General features: G+C 33.6%; 2 protein-coding genes across 2 annotated transcripts; one reads left to right on the top strand and one right to left on the bottom strand.

Moving 5' to 3' along the window:
- Window positions 1-2,958: 2,958 nt before the first annotated feature.
- Window positions 2,959-6,857, top strand: LOC120344205 (tektin-like protein 1). Its single transcript, XM_039413322.2, has 6 exons — window positions 2,959-3,543; window positions 4,001-4,105; window positions 4,174-4,316; window positions 4,562-4,784; window positions 5,621-5,830; window positions 6,394-6,857. The coding sequence occupies exons 1-6, from the start codon at window positions 3,151-3,153 to the stop codon at window positions 6,586-6,588; spliced, it is 1,269 nt and encodes a 422-aa protein (XP_039269256.1). The 5' UTR covers window positions 2,959-3,150; the 3' UTR covers window positions 6,589-6,857.
- Window positions 6,858-7,196: 339 nt separating this feature from the next.
- LOC120344228 (ras-related protein Rab-14) lies at window positions 7,197-16,611 on the bottom strand. Its single transcript, XM_039413347.2, has 7 exons — window positions 16,492-16,611; window positions 15,746-15,799; window positions 15,201-15,315; window positions 13,929-14,058; window positions 10,667-10,785; window positions 10,322-10,390; window positions 7,197-8,932 (listed from the first exon to the last, which is right to left on the bottom strand). Exons 1-7 carry the CDS (start codon window positions 16,541-16,543, stop codon window positions 8,824-8,826), a joined length of 648 nt encoding a protein of 215 aa, XP_039269281.1. The 5' UTR covers window positions 16,544-16,611; the 3' UTR covers window positions 7,197-8,823.
- Between the last annotated feature and the right edge of the window lie 863 nt (window positions 16,612-17,474).

The raw sequence follows: 17,474 nt of genomic DNA on the forward strand, positions 1-17,474 counted from the left end.
TTTTTTCAAAGCGGCATGTGCAAAATCTGTTTTAACGCCGCCACTATTATTTAAGGTGGGGCAAGTGACAACTTGTTCTGTTTCATTAGTTAGTTTATTGACCTTGACTCACAATTTTATTTATGTAAACAGGCGCCGTTTTCTGGTAACAAGAATACCCGTTTTTTGGAAGTGTTCAATTAAACTAATATTTTGGTACATTATTCACCTTTCTAGTTTTGACGTCATCAAAATCTATTTTTGTCATAAGTAGTTGTAAAGACGGATGAGGCACCGACTGATGAGATCAGACGACAATGTTTAAACCAAATAGTCTCTTTGCCATCAACACTCATATGGTAATATGAAAATAGATGTTACTCGGAACACAGACAGAATTTATGAAATATTGAAACCATAACTCCTGGATTATTTTAATCCTTTGACTTATGATGACAGTGAAATAGTAGTGGTTTAGGTTATTTCATTTATGCCTAATTTAGCAGAAGAGATTAGCGAATTATTATAGATTCAATTAACGCAACAAACGACAAAATGACGACAGAATTCACCTTTGAGCTATAGGTCAGAAAGACTTGAGTTACATTTGGATCACAAATATTGCTAATAACTCATAAGTTAAAGGCCTTTATCTTTTTAAATGATATATTTACAATGTAATTGAACATCTATCCATACATCTATGCTTATACATCTAGTCCAGTGGTTGTCAAACTTTTTTCTTTCATGGCCCGCTCTTTTGCACACAAAAATCTGTGGCCCATTAAATATTCTCAGGCAATGGAAAAAAATTCTTTTTGCAAAGATAGACACTTCCACTTTATTAAGTAAAATAGGAATAATCACCCAATTTTCAATAGGTTTGGGCCCCCTGAAAATGTTTCTGTGGCCCAGAAGTGGGTCATGGCCCACTGGGTGCAAACCAGGGATCTAGTCCAATATGCATAAATTGAAAGTACTGCGTTTGAGATGTTAAATTGTATAGCAGTTCCGATTTTTATCACGTTTTTGTTTCTTTTCGATAAAAAGTCGTCGGGTTGTATTAAGTTAGAAATATGTTGATAACCAAGCAAAATATGGCAACAACTATATTCTTGTCATGACGTCTCGGTTACCCTGGTACTACCTACATTGACGTACTTTTCCAGATACTGATTGTAATTTTGACATTACATACACCACTAAGCTCTAGAGCAGAACTCTAGAACTTTTCAAGCCGCGCCCCATTTTTAGAATTTGTCAAGTTTCGCGCTCCACCTGAAAAATATCTAGCTAACAATAAGCTACAAATAACAGATAGTAAGGCGAATGTATGTTTTTTTATTCAAATGTTGAAAATACGTGGATGGAAAGTGAATAATGAAATCAATGAAAAGTTTTGAAATTTGAATATCCAAAATAGAGCGGGCAAAATCAAATCCAACAAATATTTTTATTTTTAATTAGCTTCACGCCCACACAAATTGTCTACGCCCCCTTTGTGAGTCGCGCCATTCCGTTTGAGAACCACTGCTCTGAAGCATTTCGAATTTAGAAACATCTTATCCAGATGGCCCAGAGTTTGAATAGGAAGCTGTTCAATCATTTTGTCCATTTTCCATATTAAGATTAAACAAACACCACATGATCTTGATTTTTTTCCCAACATTTTCAAATATGTAGTGCAGTTGAATATATAGCAAAGATATTCATATGAGTGTATTGTATACATGATTTATATATACGTGTCAAATACAGATTGAGCAGTTCATCTACGAGGGCGAGCTCTCTTGCAGTGATGAGTTTTTCAGGCCGGGCGGTTGGCGCGTACCTCTACTTACCATGCGGGGATTCGAAGGTTCGAATCTCTTGCAGCATGATCTTGTGCGAGAGAATTGCTAGAATTCTCGCTGTCATAGGGTGGTTTACCTAACTACTGGTCGGTTACGGCTTCCCCCGCCATCAAATCAACCTATCTGAAACAAATAACTCGCTAACTAATCCCACACCCGACGCGAACTGGTAACCGAACGAGATCGTGGTTAGTCATAATTTCAAACCGTCTTTTTATTTTTCTCCCCGATATAAATATGAAAAAAAACTTATTTTCAAGCGATTTTTGTATATTTTTGCAAATCGACTCAACTGGACACGAAAATGCCTGTTGGTTTTTACCCAAAATTGCAACTGCGCTTGGTGGCCGACAAGAAAATAATTATTTTGTTTTGTTCGCAAACATTGGTTGATTCAAGTTTGGCTTGACTCAATTACATTATTATATGTACTCTTGTGTATTCAAAAACATCGAACAACGTGTCACTCGATTCATTCGAATCGAAGCGGATCGACCACTCGAGGCACTCGCATCTCTTAAAATAACAAGGTTTCCTAGCAACGGACAGACGCTAGCAACAATGCCCCCACAGCGCAACTTCTGCCCTTTACTCTTTTGTGTAATTTTTTCTTTCTAATTGCTAAGTTCGAAAGCTTATTTGATCAACATAATTAAATATATATGTAAATAGTGTATTCGATTCATCTGTTGACATTAAACGTCATATGTGAATGGATAAACACAGCTTTGTAAAGGTATTTTAATTCATTCAGTCAGTAGGCGAATTAGAAAATGAATCAATTAACAGCTGAATTATTTCGAAATATACAAGCAATGGAAGAGAATTACGTGACTGAATATATCAGCATATTACCAAATAATAGTTCAGGTTGCATCGACCCAGTAATCATATCTGTAAGTGTTACCACAGAAAGTTGTACCAATACATGACCAAGTTATAGAATTAATTTTCTGCTAAAGTAACTTGCTTACAACTGGTTTAGGTAAACTGTTAAACAAAATACAGCAATGCTACAAAGTATGATATGTTATTGCATTCAGGGTTTTTCAATACTTTGCTGAATTATTTACAGATAATCAGTTTGGTCACGATTTTCAAATTATAGGCTTTAATTACGAATTGATAATGTTTTTATATAATATTTTTCTTTTCAAAGCCGTTTCAACAGTTAGAACTGTGGAACAGATAATTAGGTAAAGGTATTGCAGTAATGTAAATAATATCTTTGAAATCTAAAGACGTGAAATACAAGCCTCCTCGTTTTTTTCGTGGATGATTTTTGCCTCAAACACAAGATTGAGCACTAACAGTTGAAATGGCAACAGGAACTTGGGAAACACTGCCCCTGGCCACAGCAACAATTGGACCAGACTGCTGGCGAGATGCTGCAATCAAAAATATTAAAGTGTCGCAAAACGTTATGCAAAAGAGTGATAAAGGAATTGACCTTGGGCGTCAGCTTGATCCTCTGCCAACTCTGCGTGACAATTGTGCTCAACAGAGCAACACAAAAGTCCATAGTTATGTCCGACAAACACGTCTAGTAGTTGTAAAGCTCCGTGAAAGCCTTCTTGAAACAAATGAAGAAATTAAGTCACTCTTAAGAGGCAAAGAAGCACTAGAGAAAAATTTAGAGCACATTAGAAAAGATATCTTGCTAAACAAGCAAAGCATTTCAATAAGGAAATCTCGACCAAGCAGAGAGAAGGTAATATTATACACAAATTTTAAAGTTTTTCAACATTCTTGTGATAATTTTTGTATAAAATGACAAAGAAGCGGATAGATTTTGATGATGAGGAATGGATGAAAAAATTTTGTTCAAATTGATAAGCTTTGGTTGCATGAAAACAATTTCATCCATTGTGAATCTGAAATATAAACATGTTGATATCTCTCTCTAAAGTAATGCCTTATTTCGCAAGAAAATGAAATTTCGTAAATTTAATTTGCCTGAAAAATATTTCTCAAATGTTTTAGTTTGCAAGCAATAAACAAATGCCCTGATTTATAGGAGGTTTCTGAACAGAAAACAGTATTATTAGTAAAGAAGTTAAATTTAAGATGTACCTAATTGCTTGATACCAATCAAATATTATTAAAATTATCTAAGGGCTGTGCCTATTCATAATTGTCTGTTAACAATAAAACCTTATTCTTTCTAGGACTTTGATGGAGCTGATCAGCTTTTGATGAAAGAAAGATTATGTCTATTACACATCAAAAGAACCTTGGAAGGTGAATTGAGAGCAACACAGAAACAATTACAAGTAAGATATTGGTTGGTGTCAGAAATACATTTGGAGTTGTATATGAAATTCACAGTCACATATTTTAGATTTTGGCAAGCGCTAGACGAAGGTTGTCAGACACAATAATGGAACGCAATCGTGTTCTTGATTTAATCACACACGCTGTGTCATCTGCTCGTCCATCATCAGGAAGAGTTTCTACAACAGATGACAACAATGGCCGAACTTCGTAAGTCTTTTAATAATAAATTGAATAGTTTTTCCGCGCTAATGCATTGTGATCATATCCTTGATTCGGTAAGACATCAATCAACTAATTTTTCTATACTCAGAAATAACGTCTTGAAACATATATCCCAGATAAAAGGTCTCATAATATCTTTCATGAGCAAAAGTTGCTGTGTTTGTCTGATTTTTCTGCTGATTTGCAGGCAAGGCTCACCTTGATAACATGTTAATTTATATCAAACTCAGAGCTTACGAACGACCAGAAACTCCAGAGCCCGATCCGATTGGGCCATACACACCAGAATCGGCAGAGGCTGTACACTCTGCTCAAGATGCTCGAGCAAGTTCGGCTTCTCTTCGTCGTGAGATCAGGGATACGATTGACAGATGTGTTTCCGAGCAGAGGGATATGCATCTTACTGTAAATAACGGAATGACACAGAAGATCGCTGAAACAACGACACTTACGGTATATAAAGCTCATCGTTAATTACGATTACTAAAATCCCACTCACTCTTACAAGATTTGGCTGCAAAGTGCACATTTATAACAATGTGATATTAGGTATTTAAATGTGAATGAATAATGGCTTTTGGGATGAAACATAATACCCAATACATGGTATCAATAGTTATTTTAAAGTATTTAACAACAATAGCTGTGTATACAATCGGGTGGAGTCGTCTAGTGTGTTTATAATAGAGACGCTTGTACACTTTGATAGTCAGGATGGCTTTATATCATAAAAATTTCATTCAGTTGTTCATATTTGTAACAAAATCTTTTTATGGATGGATAGGGGGTTATCATTTTTCAAGTAAGTCTTTTTTTAGCTATTCCATCGTGTCATGTTTTATCATTCAATGTTCTGAATTAATTGTACTTGTGAAGCTGATGGTTCAACTGACATCAATTATGACCCCAAAAAATTTCTAGTATATATTAGGAACGCAATTTGAAAAGGTAGTAGAAACCGGAAACTTTTAAATCAATGAAAAGCAGTCATGTCACGTATGCCCAAATCAAGAGATTTAAGAAAAAATCACTAATTGTAGAAATAGAAGCATTCCATATAGACATTATATGTTATTTGTACTTAACATTGTTATGTCAAAAACTTCTCGTATTGAAATTTATTGTACCATAATGGAGCTCGAAAAAATATGTTATCTATAGAGATATTGCATATGAAACACTTCTCTATAACTTTATTCACCCCTGTATAATACATAATGATAACCCTGTTTCACACTTATTTAATGCCTGCCTTAAATGTTTTTTTAATTTACTCCTACCTCTTACAGCAACATCTACAAGTTAATCATGGAGAGAACAGAGCATCAATCCACCGATCCCAGAGACATTATGACTTGACAGACAAAGCACAAGGATACACACTCGGACCTGTAGCACATAATGATCTGATGTGCAGAGAACGTCTTGACCGTCCGATGGTCAAAATTTATCAACGCCATCCAGGAACACAACTGCCAGAAGCTCACAATTTGATAGATGTAAATATCGAGATATTACAAGTTTACTGTACAATTCCAAATATCGGTTGCGAGCAATTGGTCTGTTATATTGTGGAATCGCAATATGATCTTATTTTCTTTGTCAAAAAATCATCTGTGTGAAATGAAAATCAGAGTTGATGAATGTAATTGTCAATTTTGAGATACCGGTATATGGCTAAACTTATTTTTAGCTAATTACTCGTGTATCATTGAATCTAATGTTTAATTAAACCGCGCCAGTCTCAAGTGGATATTAGGAATTTAAACCAATAAACCACTCTGCTACAGTCGAGTGTTTAGCAATTCGATACCACATAATCAATTAAAACATTAAATTTTACCTCTGATCCTATGTAGTAACTTAATTAGTCGTTGAATATCAAGCAAGTTCAGTGAATGCGCCAATAGCCATGCCATGGAATTTAGATGAAAAATTTATGGTGGCTCGATGACCTAACGGTTAGTTAAAGTGTTTAAATTCCCATAAAATCATGCCATATAAAAAACAATGTAGCTAATGTTGAAATACTAACTCCGTTCTTGAAATCGTCCATTAACAGGGAAACGTTGGATTGATGCAGTCACTGAAAGCAACAAGCCGCAACATCGCTCTTCTTCATTTGGCCAGACTGCGTCTGAGTGATGATATTAGAGACAAACGCGTAGCAACTGGAATCGACAGTGCCATCGTTAGACTGAGACGACGAAGAAGTAATTACCGATGGGTGATGGAAGGAAAGGAACTCAGCTTATAAAGATGAAGAAAACACGACTAACAATTTATGACAAGAACAAAATAGAAAACTAAATTGCGAAGAGATTTTAAATGAATTACACTGACTGCCTTTGACTTCTTCATTGTGTGTTAATGTGTGCATTAGCTTTTAGAAAAATAATATTTTCAGCACACTGCTACGGCCAAATTTGAGTTTAAAATGCACTGTTTTTTAACTAGAATACGATGAAAAAAAACACTGTTTAATAAATAAACACAAAAACGAACAATTTTTTAATAAGTTCGTAATTTATTGTTTTATTTTTTAACAGGAACAATCAGGCGAGAGGTGTTGATTTTTATAGAATAGAATTTTATGAACACAGAAAAGGATGACAAAAGACTAATATTGAGCTGCACGAAAAGATCTTCGTATTTGAGTCCAAATAACATTGCTAATAAGAAGCTTTCAGACAATAGTCTAATATTACCAGCATTATGATGTCACAAATACCATAAGCATCAGAGTCAAAAAATTTTTATGCCATATTATGAGTGCAAGTTCAGATTTCAGTCAACATGTGGCTTTATGTAAAATATTGCACAGCGTTTCATAACCGTAAATAGAGAATCACAATTGTGCACATGTCTGTAGTAATTTCTTTATGATGTTTAACACAACACTCGCAAGGGTAAATAGTGGTAGAAAAGACAACATATCTAAATATGCAAACCAAAAGCAAGCTTAAGAAAACGCCCTATGATAAAATACATACAAGTATAATCATTGTTTAACATTGAGTAATAGGCCGATTTAGCAGATCGAAACAGGAAATTTGTAAATTACTCTCAATAAAATGCCTCAGTAACCTATGAATAGCAGATTGAAGAGAAATCAATTGACAGAGTTTGAAATAGGTGAGTTAACTTTACCTGTAGTTTTTAATCAGATCAAAATAAGATTGCATTAGGAATACTAAAAATCATGTTCTATATACCACAAAATGAGCATAAATGACAACCAATTGATTGCTCAAAAAATGGGAGAATTATCCTATTCAGTATATAACTTGAATGCGTCGTAGCAATCCCTATGGAAACAATAAACAATCAAATTAATTCATGGCATGTTCAGCGATGGGAATTCAACTATATTAACTCGATAAAATGATAAGTGCCACAAGCATCTACACAGAAAATAAGCAATCTAAGTTGGGCAAACCAAAATTGCAATAATGCTTACAATAATTATGAGTATAACTTTGATTCAAGCTGGAAAACAAGCAGAAATATAGCAATAAATGATTAAATAAATATCCTTATTACATTTCTCATATGCACTAAGGAACTAACCCCAACCTTGAAGCAAAAAATATTGGGACAAAGGTTACTTAGAGACAACAACGTACCATGGACTATTACCACTAAAAAGACCGATGCACTTGATGAGCTAAACTACGCTTCGTTAATTAATAGTGAAAAAAAACATTTCTTCCAACCACTTATACATCTCATTCAAACAATACGTTTACGAGATTATGACTCAACAATGCAGAACACAATTATCTTAGCCTATTGTTATAAAATCTTGATAAAGTTCGGATTATCAATAATAATATTATGTACACATATATAAATATACAGATATGCAGTCCCATCTAGGGGCAAAAAAGATAAGCATCAACTAGGCTACCGTAATTAATAGATTTGATGATTCAATAGGAATTTTCAAGCAGGTATACTGTATTATTTATTATCAATTCCAACCCACAACGGCTATTACTGGGTATAGATGTAATATTTTGGAACAAGATTCTCAATAAAGAGAAACTATATGAACCAAATTATTTTCATATAAAACACAGCAGTCAGGATATCATTTGAGTTCAAATTCGCCAACCGAGTTGCCATTTTAACTCAAATATTGTAAAAAACGGATTGAGAACACGCAATTGTAATTTAATATATGAACCTAACAACAGTTTTCAAAAAAATCAATACCTGCCATGCACAGAGAATATCTTATCGATAAAGCTCATTTATACCCATGTGATAATAAAGCAAAATTGCTTCTCTGTATTGACTGAAAGAGCCACCACATATAAGATTTTCATAACAATTTTAGAGAAATACATAGAAAAATTGAATAAGAATTTTTTGCACAAATGGCATTCAGCCCTGAAGTCAGCAGATCTGTCTTTAGCAATTACATAAAATCTGGAAAACGGGCGAGTTCATCTCATTATTATTTTGGTTGGATATTGAAAGAGGTACATTAACAATTGCAGTTGTTATCTTTTTGTTGTTGATCATTGGCGAGGTTTGGACCAGGTCGGTTTGTAGGTTTATGTTGAACTCCTGATTCAGCAGCGTTCAAGTCCAAACTATGAAAAATTATTATGGATTTATATAGAAGAATTTAAAAACGATGTTGTACGAAGAAGTTTTCTGACAATTCCAATATTGAAATTACAGTATATTAAACCATTTTACTTTGCTAATATCTACTGTATTTTCAAACACAAACCAGACCGTCTGTTAAAATTGCTTTTTGTTGTGTGAATATCGCTGTAAACTATATGGATCGATCAATCTCAAATTTCCAATAATAAAAGATGGAATTAGGCTGGTAATTTTTGAAATTTTTATTAGTTCTGTCCGATTTTCACCCCAATATCTGTTGGTATACAGTTGGTAACTGTAACCCAGGCAAGGAAGTCGAAGGCACAAGCCGTGACATTTTGGTAGAGACGGAGCTGGCGCCAAGCTTACTATAACAAATGAAATTTTAGTGGTTGCAGCTCCTAACCATCCAATTATTTTTCATAATTTATAATTTTGTAATACGCTATATAAATAATAAAATGTATCTTTTTCAGCTTATAAATTCAAAAGTTAAATTTGTATATCTAAAACTTTGAAAATAGATTTCACAACTTGGGATGATGTTTCATCGTAGTGGTAATACCAAAAAACATTGATGGTATGGAGCCGCAGCTGAACCGGCCTTGGAACCGGAGCCACAGCTAAATTTATACTGCGGCGCTGCAGCTGGAGCCATTGTTATTTCTAACTAGCCCAAAGCACATTTATAATAAACTAAGTATAGTAGATATTTGGCTGGAATTTTGCTGAAATTGGCCATATTGGTCATTTGACTTTCTGATCTTAGTATATAAACATTGCTGTCTTGTTGGACACAAAGTGGACATAACGATCGTTTCAAAATTTTGTTTTTATTGTTATTGTTATTTGTCTCCGTCTCCATTTTTAAAAAATCGCTTTTCTCTTCGAATACTGGACCAATTGCTTTGAAATTTTCAGTGGTTGAAGATAAAAATTTTCTCCAGAAGGCTATTACTTTTTTTTTCGCTATGACGTCATCAAAATTATTGCCATTGGGTGGTGCTACGTGTCTATATATTTGAGCATAGCTCTCTTGTTTATATAACAAAGCAATTTAGAATGTAGGTGAATATATTGACATAGTAGACATTTGTGCAATATTTGTTGAAATTTTTAAGTTTGAGTAAAATTGTGATAAAACCATAAAAAGCAGTTGCGCAGGAAACATACAATGATTTTGGCCTCAAAAATTGATCTACCATAATTAAAATAAATAGGAAAGTAAAAAACAGAAATTTCGAACATCAAGGAGATAAGAATAAAATACATTAGCCAGAAATGAGCATGGCAATAAATCTTAGATAATACCGAGAACGCTAAATCCTAAAATACAAAACTCTCAATAAAATAAGATGATCATTAGATACCTTCCATCTTGAATATTTTGATAAATCTTCTTGGCAGTTTCAAGGAATGCATCTTCAACATTTTCACCTCTGATAAATAAAGACGTGAAGATCATTAATATGTTACAAGAAAACCAAGCAAGCAACGACCATAACGCATATCAACAGAGACCATCGTGATGAAGGGGGCATTGAATATAAAAAGATTTCCAATATTTTGATTCTGTATAAATATTCTGGGCCTTACCACAGATATGAGGGAAACTATTCATATCCCAATGTAAAATCCAAAAACTGACAAAATTGACTAAGATAGTTTATGACATTGATCATAATAACATATTTAGTTTTAATAATGTTGCGTACGTTTTTGCACTTGCTTCTAGAAAGAGAAGTCCATTCTCATCTGCAAATTGTTTTGCTTCTTCATATGTTACATCACGTTGAGCATCCAAATCCCCTTTGTTTCCGATTAAAAATATGACCTGGAATTACAAAGAGTAGTTGGTTTAGATCAGTGATTCCCAAAGTGGGCGATATCGCCCCCCGGTGAGCGAAAACGATACAGAGGGGGGCGAAAAAGTCGAAAGGGGGGCGATTTCGAGAAACCTGTTTTTGGTCGGCGCATCTTGCACTTGATTACTGTACTCTGCATGCTTTCGTAGGTTTGAATCATGTGGGCGATGTCACACGCAAAAGGATTGCTGGACTCGTCTTCGCAGTAAGGTACGGTAGTTTGCGTATCCCAGTGGTCGTGAAATCTATAGTAATCTGGCCCGGAACGCTTCACTGAATGAACCTTTCCCCAACCTTTGACCCCGGAAGATTCTTCCCTTACTTTACCATTCTAAAATTAATTTTTTTGATGTATATTTTTGAGTGGTTTTGCGAGTTGTTGCGTGTAAAATGAGGTATCTGTTTCAAAATGTCATTCTAATTCATACCATTCAACAATCTGTTAAACGTACCGATAAAGAATTTTAGCCTAGTCTATCACAGCTATTTCTACACTAATTTTTGATTACTGTAATTAAACTGAAACTACTAGGATGGTCATTGACTTATTTAACTATAAACTAACGAATATAATTCAAAATCGCGAAAATGAGGTAATGTTGACGACCACGCCTGAAAGTCTGTCTGAGTGAGGAATGTGTCTGAGCGGATGCGGAAGGGGGCATTTAACGATGAATTAGCTTTATTTATTATCTCGGCTCGAGAAGTAAATTACATTTTTTTACGAAACAGAATTTATCGTGAGACACGTTTAAACTAAATTTTATTATATCCTACAAATTATATTGAACAGCTACTCGTTCAACGAGCCTACAATTTAATTATGATTAGAAAATGGAAACACGCAGAAAAGTTGATGCTGAGTGCAGGGGTTCAATAGCGCAGTAAATATTCGAATATATTGCAATGCAATAAGGAAATAAAATTCGTATTTTATTCGACAGATTCATCGCTGCTTAATTTTTGTGAGAATATCTTTATCAAAATTTCAGAAAGTATGCAAACATATTTACTTCGACGTTTGGAAGTACATATTTGTGCAAACAATTATTTTTGAAAATGAACATTATAAAGAAAGAGCAAAGAACTGAGATTAGTAATGCCCGTTTAGAAAATCTTCTAATCTTAGCGTCGAAAGATATCAAGCGTGATTCAGCAACAAGACAGTGTCTCATTAAATGTCATTGTAATAATTTTTTAATAAGACGACTGAGTTGAGTCAAAAGAAAAAGAATAGCAAATCTTTGAGAAGTTAGAACCCTGGATTCTTCCATTTACGACCTCTGATATGGTGAAAGAGGAGTTTTCAGTCGTGCTGCTATTGCTATCAAAACAACGAAATCGCCTTTCTATCAGTAAACAAGGTAATTTTTATTTATAATAAAAAACTCGCTTAAGATCACTAAGCTCATCCATCTAATTAAAAAACACTATAAACCATGAGTTGTCTCCTTATTTGGTCTGTAATATATTCGTTTCAGACTTTCAATTTTTTTTTGCAGTGCCGGGGGGCGATGAAGTTGTATAAACTACTGTAGGGGGGCGATGGTACAAAAAGTTTGGGAAGCACTGGCTTAGATTACAACACAAAATATTGAACAAATTATGAGTTTAGTTGAGTATGGCATCGTCAATACCGCTAAGAAAAAAGCAACGTAGATGGTCCACAGTTCCAGCCGCCAACCCAAAAACAACAAATACTTCCATTAAGAAGAACTCGACACCTCTTTATACAGTCAAATAAATCTCTTTGCGTGTTTGACCACATATATGAGATGATTTTTTATGCCATAAGTTATAGCAATATATATTTGGATTAACGACTCACAAGTCCCAAAAACAAATTTAAATCCTGTTGCATTCCTTTTAGGCTTCAGGCATTAGTACGGTAATTAAGCTTTTAATATTAATGAACACTGTCAATCTTCAATAAGTCTAAAAAAAATCAATGGTTTCAAAACGGTAACCCTGGTATATGATTGACAATAAATCACCATAGAATGACTTTCACTGATCAACAGACATGTTTTAAAATTTATATCATTATTATTATGCGACATAGATTACTGTGCAAGACTTGACATGACACATCACTTTGAGCAAATATTCAATTCTGATTCATCGAGGCAAGCGTTAAGTGAGGATAAATAAATCAATCATGCAGTTGCTTTCAGTCACTTGTTACAGGTATATCAATAAGACAGAAGATGTTTCTTTCAGCTCTATCAATATAGTTTTCAATAACAAATTTTTTCCAAACTTTTAATTTAAGATATTTAGATATTGTCCAAGACCTACTTAACATTGGGCTACAATAGAAAGTAAAGTAATGTCCATACTCTATACCAGTGGTTCTCAACCTTTTTCAATGTCAGAGGGATCAGAGCTATAAAAAACAACGCATAAATACCATCAAAACAAAACTCAAATACAGTATGTATTTTAAAATGACAACATCAACAAAACTCAGGGTAAAAACTGATTTAGGGCTAAACATGACGTTTGCTTTGTCTTTTAATCCTGAAGTCTGAAAAACCGAGCTGCAATCGTGGTGGAAGCATTCAATAGCAATATAGAATAATATCCATAGCTACATAACAATAGCTTCATATTTTCATAATGTTATCTAGTCTATTCAATTTGAAAATACCTCTTTCCAATTAAATTAAAATGCTCGATTATTTTTATAAGAGTGGGAGCTTCTTTGAAGGTGTGTTAGACATTTTGTTTTGTCAAACTAACAGAATGTTCGAAAATACCTAATCTGCATAGTGCACGGAATAGCCTGAATGTGATTACAAGAAACATTGAATTCAGTGTACTGGAATGCAGGATCAACATTGAGGAAAAACACTATGAAATCACAATGAAAGGTTGCAAAGTTGCACTCAAAACGGCCTAACAGCTATGATGACATCAATTCAACTATTGGAGTTCAGTCTTTCAATTTCAAGTCATTGATTTATTTTCAATGAAAAAATTCACTGAAAATGATTGATTTTAAAAGGATAATGAGAGCTGCAGAAAGGATAGTTGAGGCGCGGTTGAGAATAACTGCTTTATACCATTGAGTAAAGAATGAAAATAAAAACAAATGAAGCATAGAACTTACAGTGTTGGGGTTTGTCAAATTTCTTGCATCCGTTAACCAACTGCTCAGATGATTATAAGTGCTTCTACGCGTAATATCATAAACCATCAATGCACCTGCTGCACCTCGATAATAACTTCTTGTAACAGCTCTGTAAAGAAAAATTCAGTGAAAATATTTTAAATATAAAAACCGATGTCGAAAATGAGTGTTGGATTGGTTTATAAATTGTACACATCAGTATTACAAATAACAGTTGGGGTTACATGAAACTAACTACCTTTGCTTGCTCTATGCCTTTGCGCAGGTTATACGCACACAGATCCACCTGCGCAAAGGCATAGAGCAAGGAAAGATTCTTGAACTAAATAGATCAGAATTACAGCCAACAAGTTTTCTTTTAGCTTCCTATAAGCTCTCTCAGCCTAATGTTCATTGACTTTATATTCCTACATAGAATTAGACCGGGTTATTACCTCTATAATCTGAACATTATTAACAAGAGCAGCAAGATCATATGAAAAACTATGATTTCTCACATCCTAACCAATTCGAAACCGAGGCAAAGATATTTAAATCAGTTCCACTCATGCCTATTCAACATTAGCTTTTCATACATTTTGATATTGTTTTGCAATCATTAGGAATTAAGGGTGAAACAAATGTATGTTTTTAGTTATAAATTTATCTATCTTTATAAAACAGTACACATTGCTGAACTAATCACAATAAGTGAGAATGTGGCTTGCCTTCATGGCACATAAAATCTATAATCAAGCGACACTGCATGCTTGCAAGTTGCAATAGTATTGATTTTTATAACCAGAGTTGATGAAAGAGATAGCAAGAAGACCATAAACATATTAAACTCATTTATAAATTGCATTTTCAACACCAACCTTAGAGTTACATAATAGAGAAATTATTATGCTAATGCCAACAAATATTAAAATAGGAAACCTGGGATGTCTCCTAAAGAAAACTGAATATTCTTTGCTTAATTAAAAAATAACGTAACAATTTTGGTACTCCGGTAGTATATGTACCAGGTTGGGGTTAGGCCATAATTTTATTCTGATTTTCCACGAGCTTTCCGGTTGAACTGAGACTATTTTAGTTTCATTATGACTTCGAGACTGTGAGCCAAGTGAATATATCTCCTTCCCATTGTTTTCAGTCCCTTTATACAACTTGATGTAAAGTAGGCGAACAAACTTAGTTACCTCCATATTAGTGCATAAACCTCTGGAGCTCTAAAATTTTGGTCTTTGCAGTGGATTTATATAGATTTACCTGAATCTTTCTTGTCCTGCCGTGTCCCAGATCTGTAATTTTATTTTCTGTCCGGAAACTTCAATTATCCTTGTTCCAAACTCTACACCTATTGTGTGTGGACAATCAGCCATGACTGTAAATGAAGAGTTAATAAATGTTGAATTATATAGTTCAGTGGTAATCTTAACAAAGTCAACATCTGAACAAATTTTATAGAAATCCATGCAATCTCTATCCTCTATTGAAACAATGATTACAGAGGTATGTGGCTCACATCTAATAATAATAGTACAGTTGGATATTTTTCTGATTATTAACCTACAAGACACTTTAAATATGATGAATAGGCAGCAAAAGACTAAAAATGGTAGAACTAATTTGACACAATTGAATTCGAAATTGTCTGAGCTAAAAAGTTTCAATAATTACATCATTCTGTTAGATACACAATACAATGTTCCAGTCTAGGGCAGGTGCTATTATACAATAGGATTTAGTATGACTATAAAATCATTCAAAACAGCATACAACACAGTGCTTAAAAATAAACAAGCGGATCTTACATTTTTTCTCTGTGAATTGATGCAGTAAGCATGACTTTCCAACACCCATATCACCTGTATAAATAGGATTATGAATTTTAGTATATGTTTAGTATCATATTCATTCATATGTACATGTTATGGAAATTTATCATGAAAGGAAATTATAGAGATAATGTTAAACAAGCAATAAATTTTATAATAAGTGACGATTGAAATTGATATATTAGGACACATTTGAATCAAAATAGAGAATATTTCAAGTATCATATGAAGTAATTGTGCCCAATTTATTTAAAATATTTCACTTGGTACACAAAGCGATGAAATTTGAAAACTACACAAACTTGACCACGTATACACCATTGTCATGAAAGATATTCAACAGTGTAATTTCGATTAGTAGTATTTGAACAGTTAAAAAATCCCACTAGAGCCTCTATTGTTATCATGTTACTATTGCACAAAAATGGATCTTTCCTTCAAATCTTAGCATCTTTAGACATAACAATATATATGATATACGGAAATATTGATAATAAGATGAATTTATAAATCATATCTCAGTACATCTCATTCCAGTATTCTTATAAGTTAAACATATATCAGGTGTATGAAAGCAGAGGGGGTGGGGGGGGGGGGGGGGGGGTATGTAGTTTTTTACATGTTTCTCTCCACCCAGAAAACAAACAAATTTTATATAAACAATATCAAATCAAATATTTTCAGTAAAAAAGACTTAAAAATGTAAAATTTCCAGCTCTTACCTATAATAATGTATTTGAAGATATAGGAATAATTGTATGGTCCTGCTGCCATAATGAACTGCTTCAATTATTCTAATTTATACAAAATTACTGAAAATAATATAAATTGAATGTTGAACATATGAAGACAACATAATACAATACAGCAGTACCAAAGAAGGACAACACAATACAGTGCGAAACTAAGAGATATTTAATTATGGAATATGATGCGACTCTCAGAATTCTCCACATGACTGGATGAATGAATTTATGTAACAGTTATATACGGTAACCAGAATCGAACTTCTAAAGAAGATAAGTAGTACAGTACATGATTTTACTACAAAAACAACAAAAATTTACCAAAATAAAACATATCTTCAACTTTAATCAATGGCATTTTTATAAACATTCTTTTTCAAATGGCGGACAGTACAAGTTTTTATGACAGATACCTAACTTAAATATTAAAAAATGATGCCTAACTAAATTCCTTGTATATTTCTGGGTTAAGGGTCACATTCGAAAGCTAGAAGACTTTTTCTAGAAGTCGGTTAATCAGACCTATCTGGAAAGATCTAACCTAAAAATCATTTACACTTGTCAATGAGATTTAAGATTGTCCAAAACATTGTTCTTTGAACATTTTTCATCGTGACCCATTTGGCACGGCCAATTTTTTCCACAACCCAAAGGAACTAAAATAAAAATTTAATAATACAGAAGATATTTAAAAAAAAACGATAAAACTGACAACATTTTTAATGAGATCGATGTGCTTTTCGCACAAAAGATCAAATCTTGGCTCCATTCCAGTGATGGTGGTCTCAGTACTGGCTCCAAATTTGATCAGTAGCCTATTTTGTTTTAACATAAGTGGTGTCGACAAATATTTACTGCGACCCGGCAATAACACAAACATTCTATTTGTCTCTGAAACAAGAGCATCTGGCACTACAGCAGATGAGTCAGATTGTGGCATTTTGTCTCGATACTGCGAT

Source organism: Styela clava, chromosome 5, assembly GCF_964204865.1.
Source record: "Styela clava chromosome 5, kaStyClav1.hap1.2, whole genome shotgun sequence".
NCBI lineage: Eukaryota > Metazoa > Chordata > Ascidiacea > Stolidobranchia > Styelidae > Styela > Styela clava.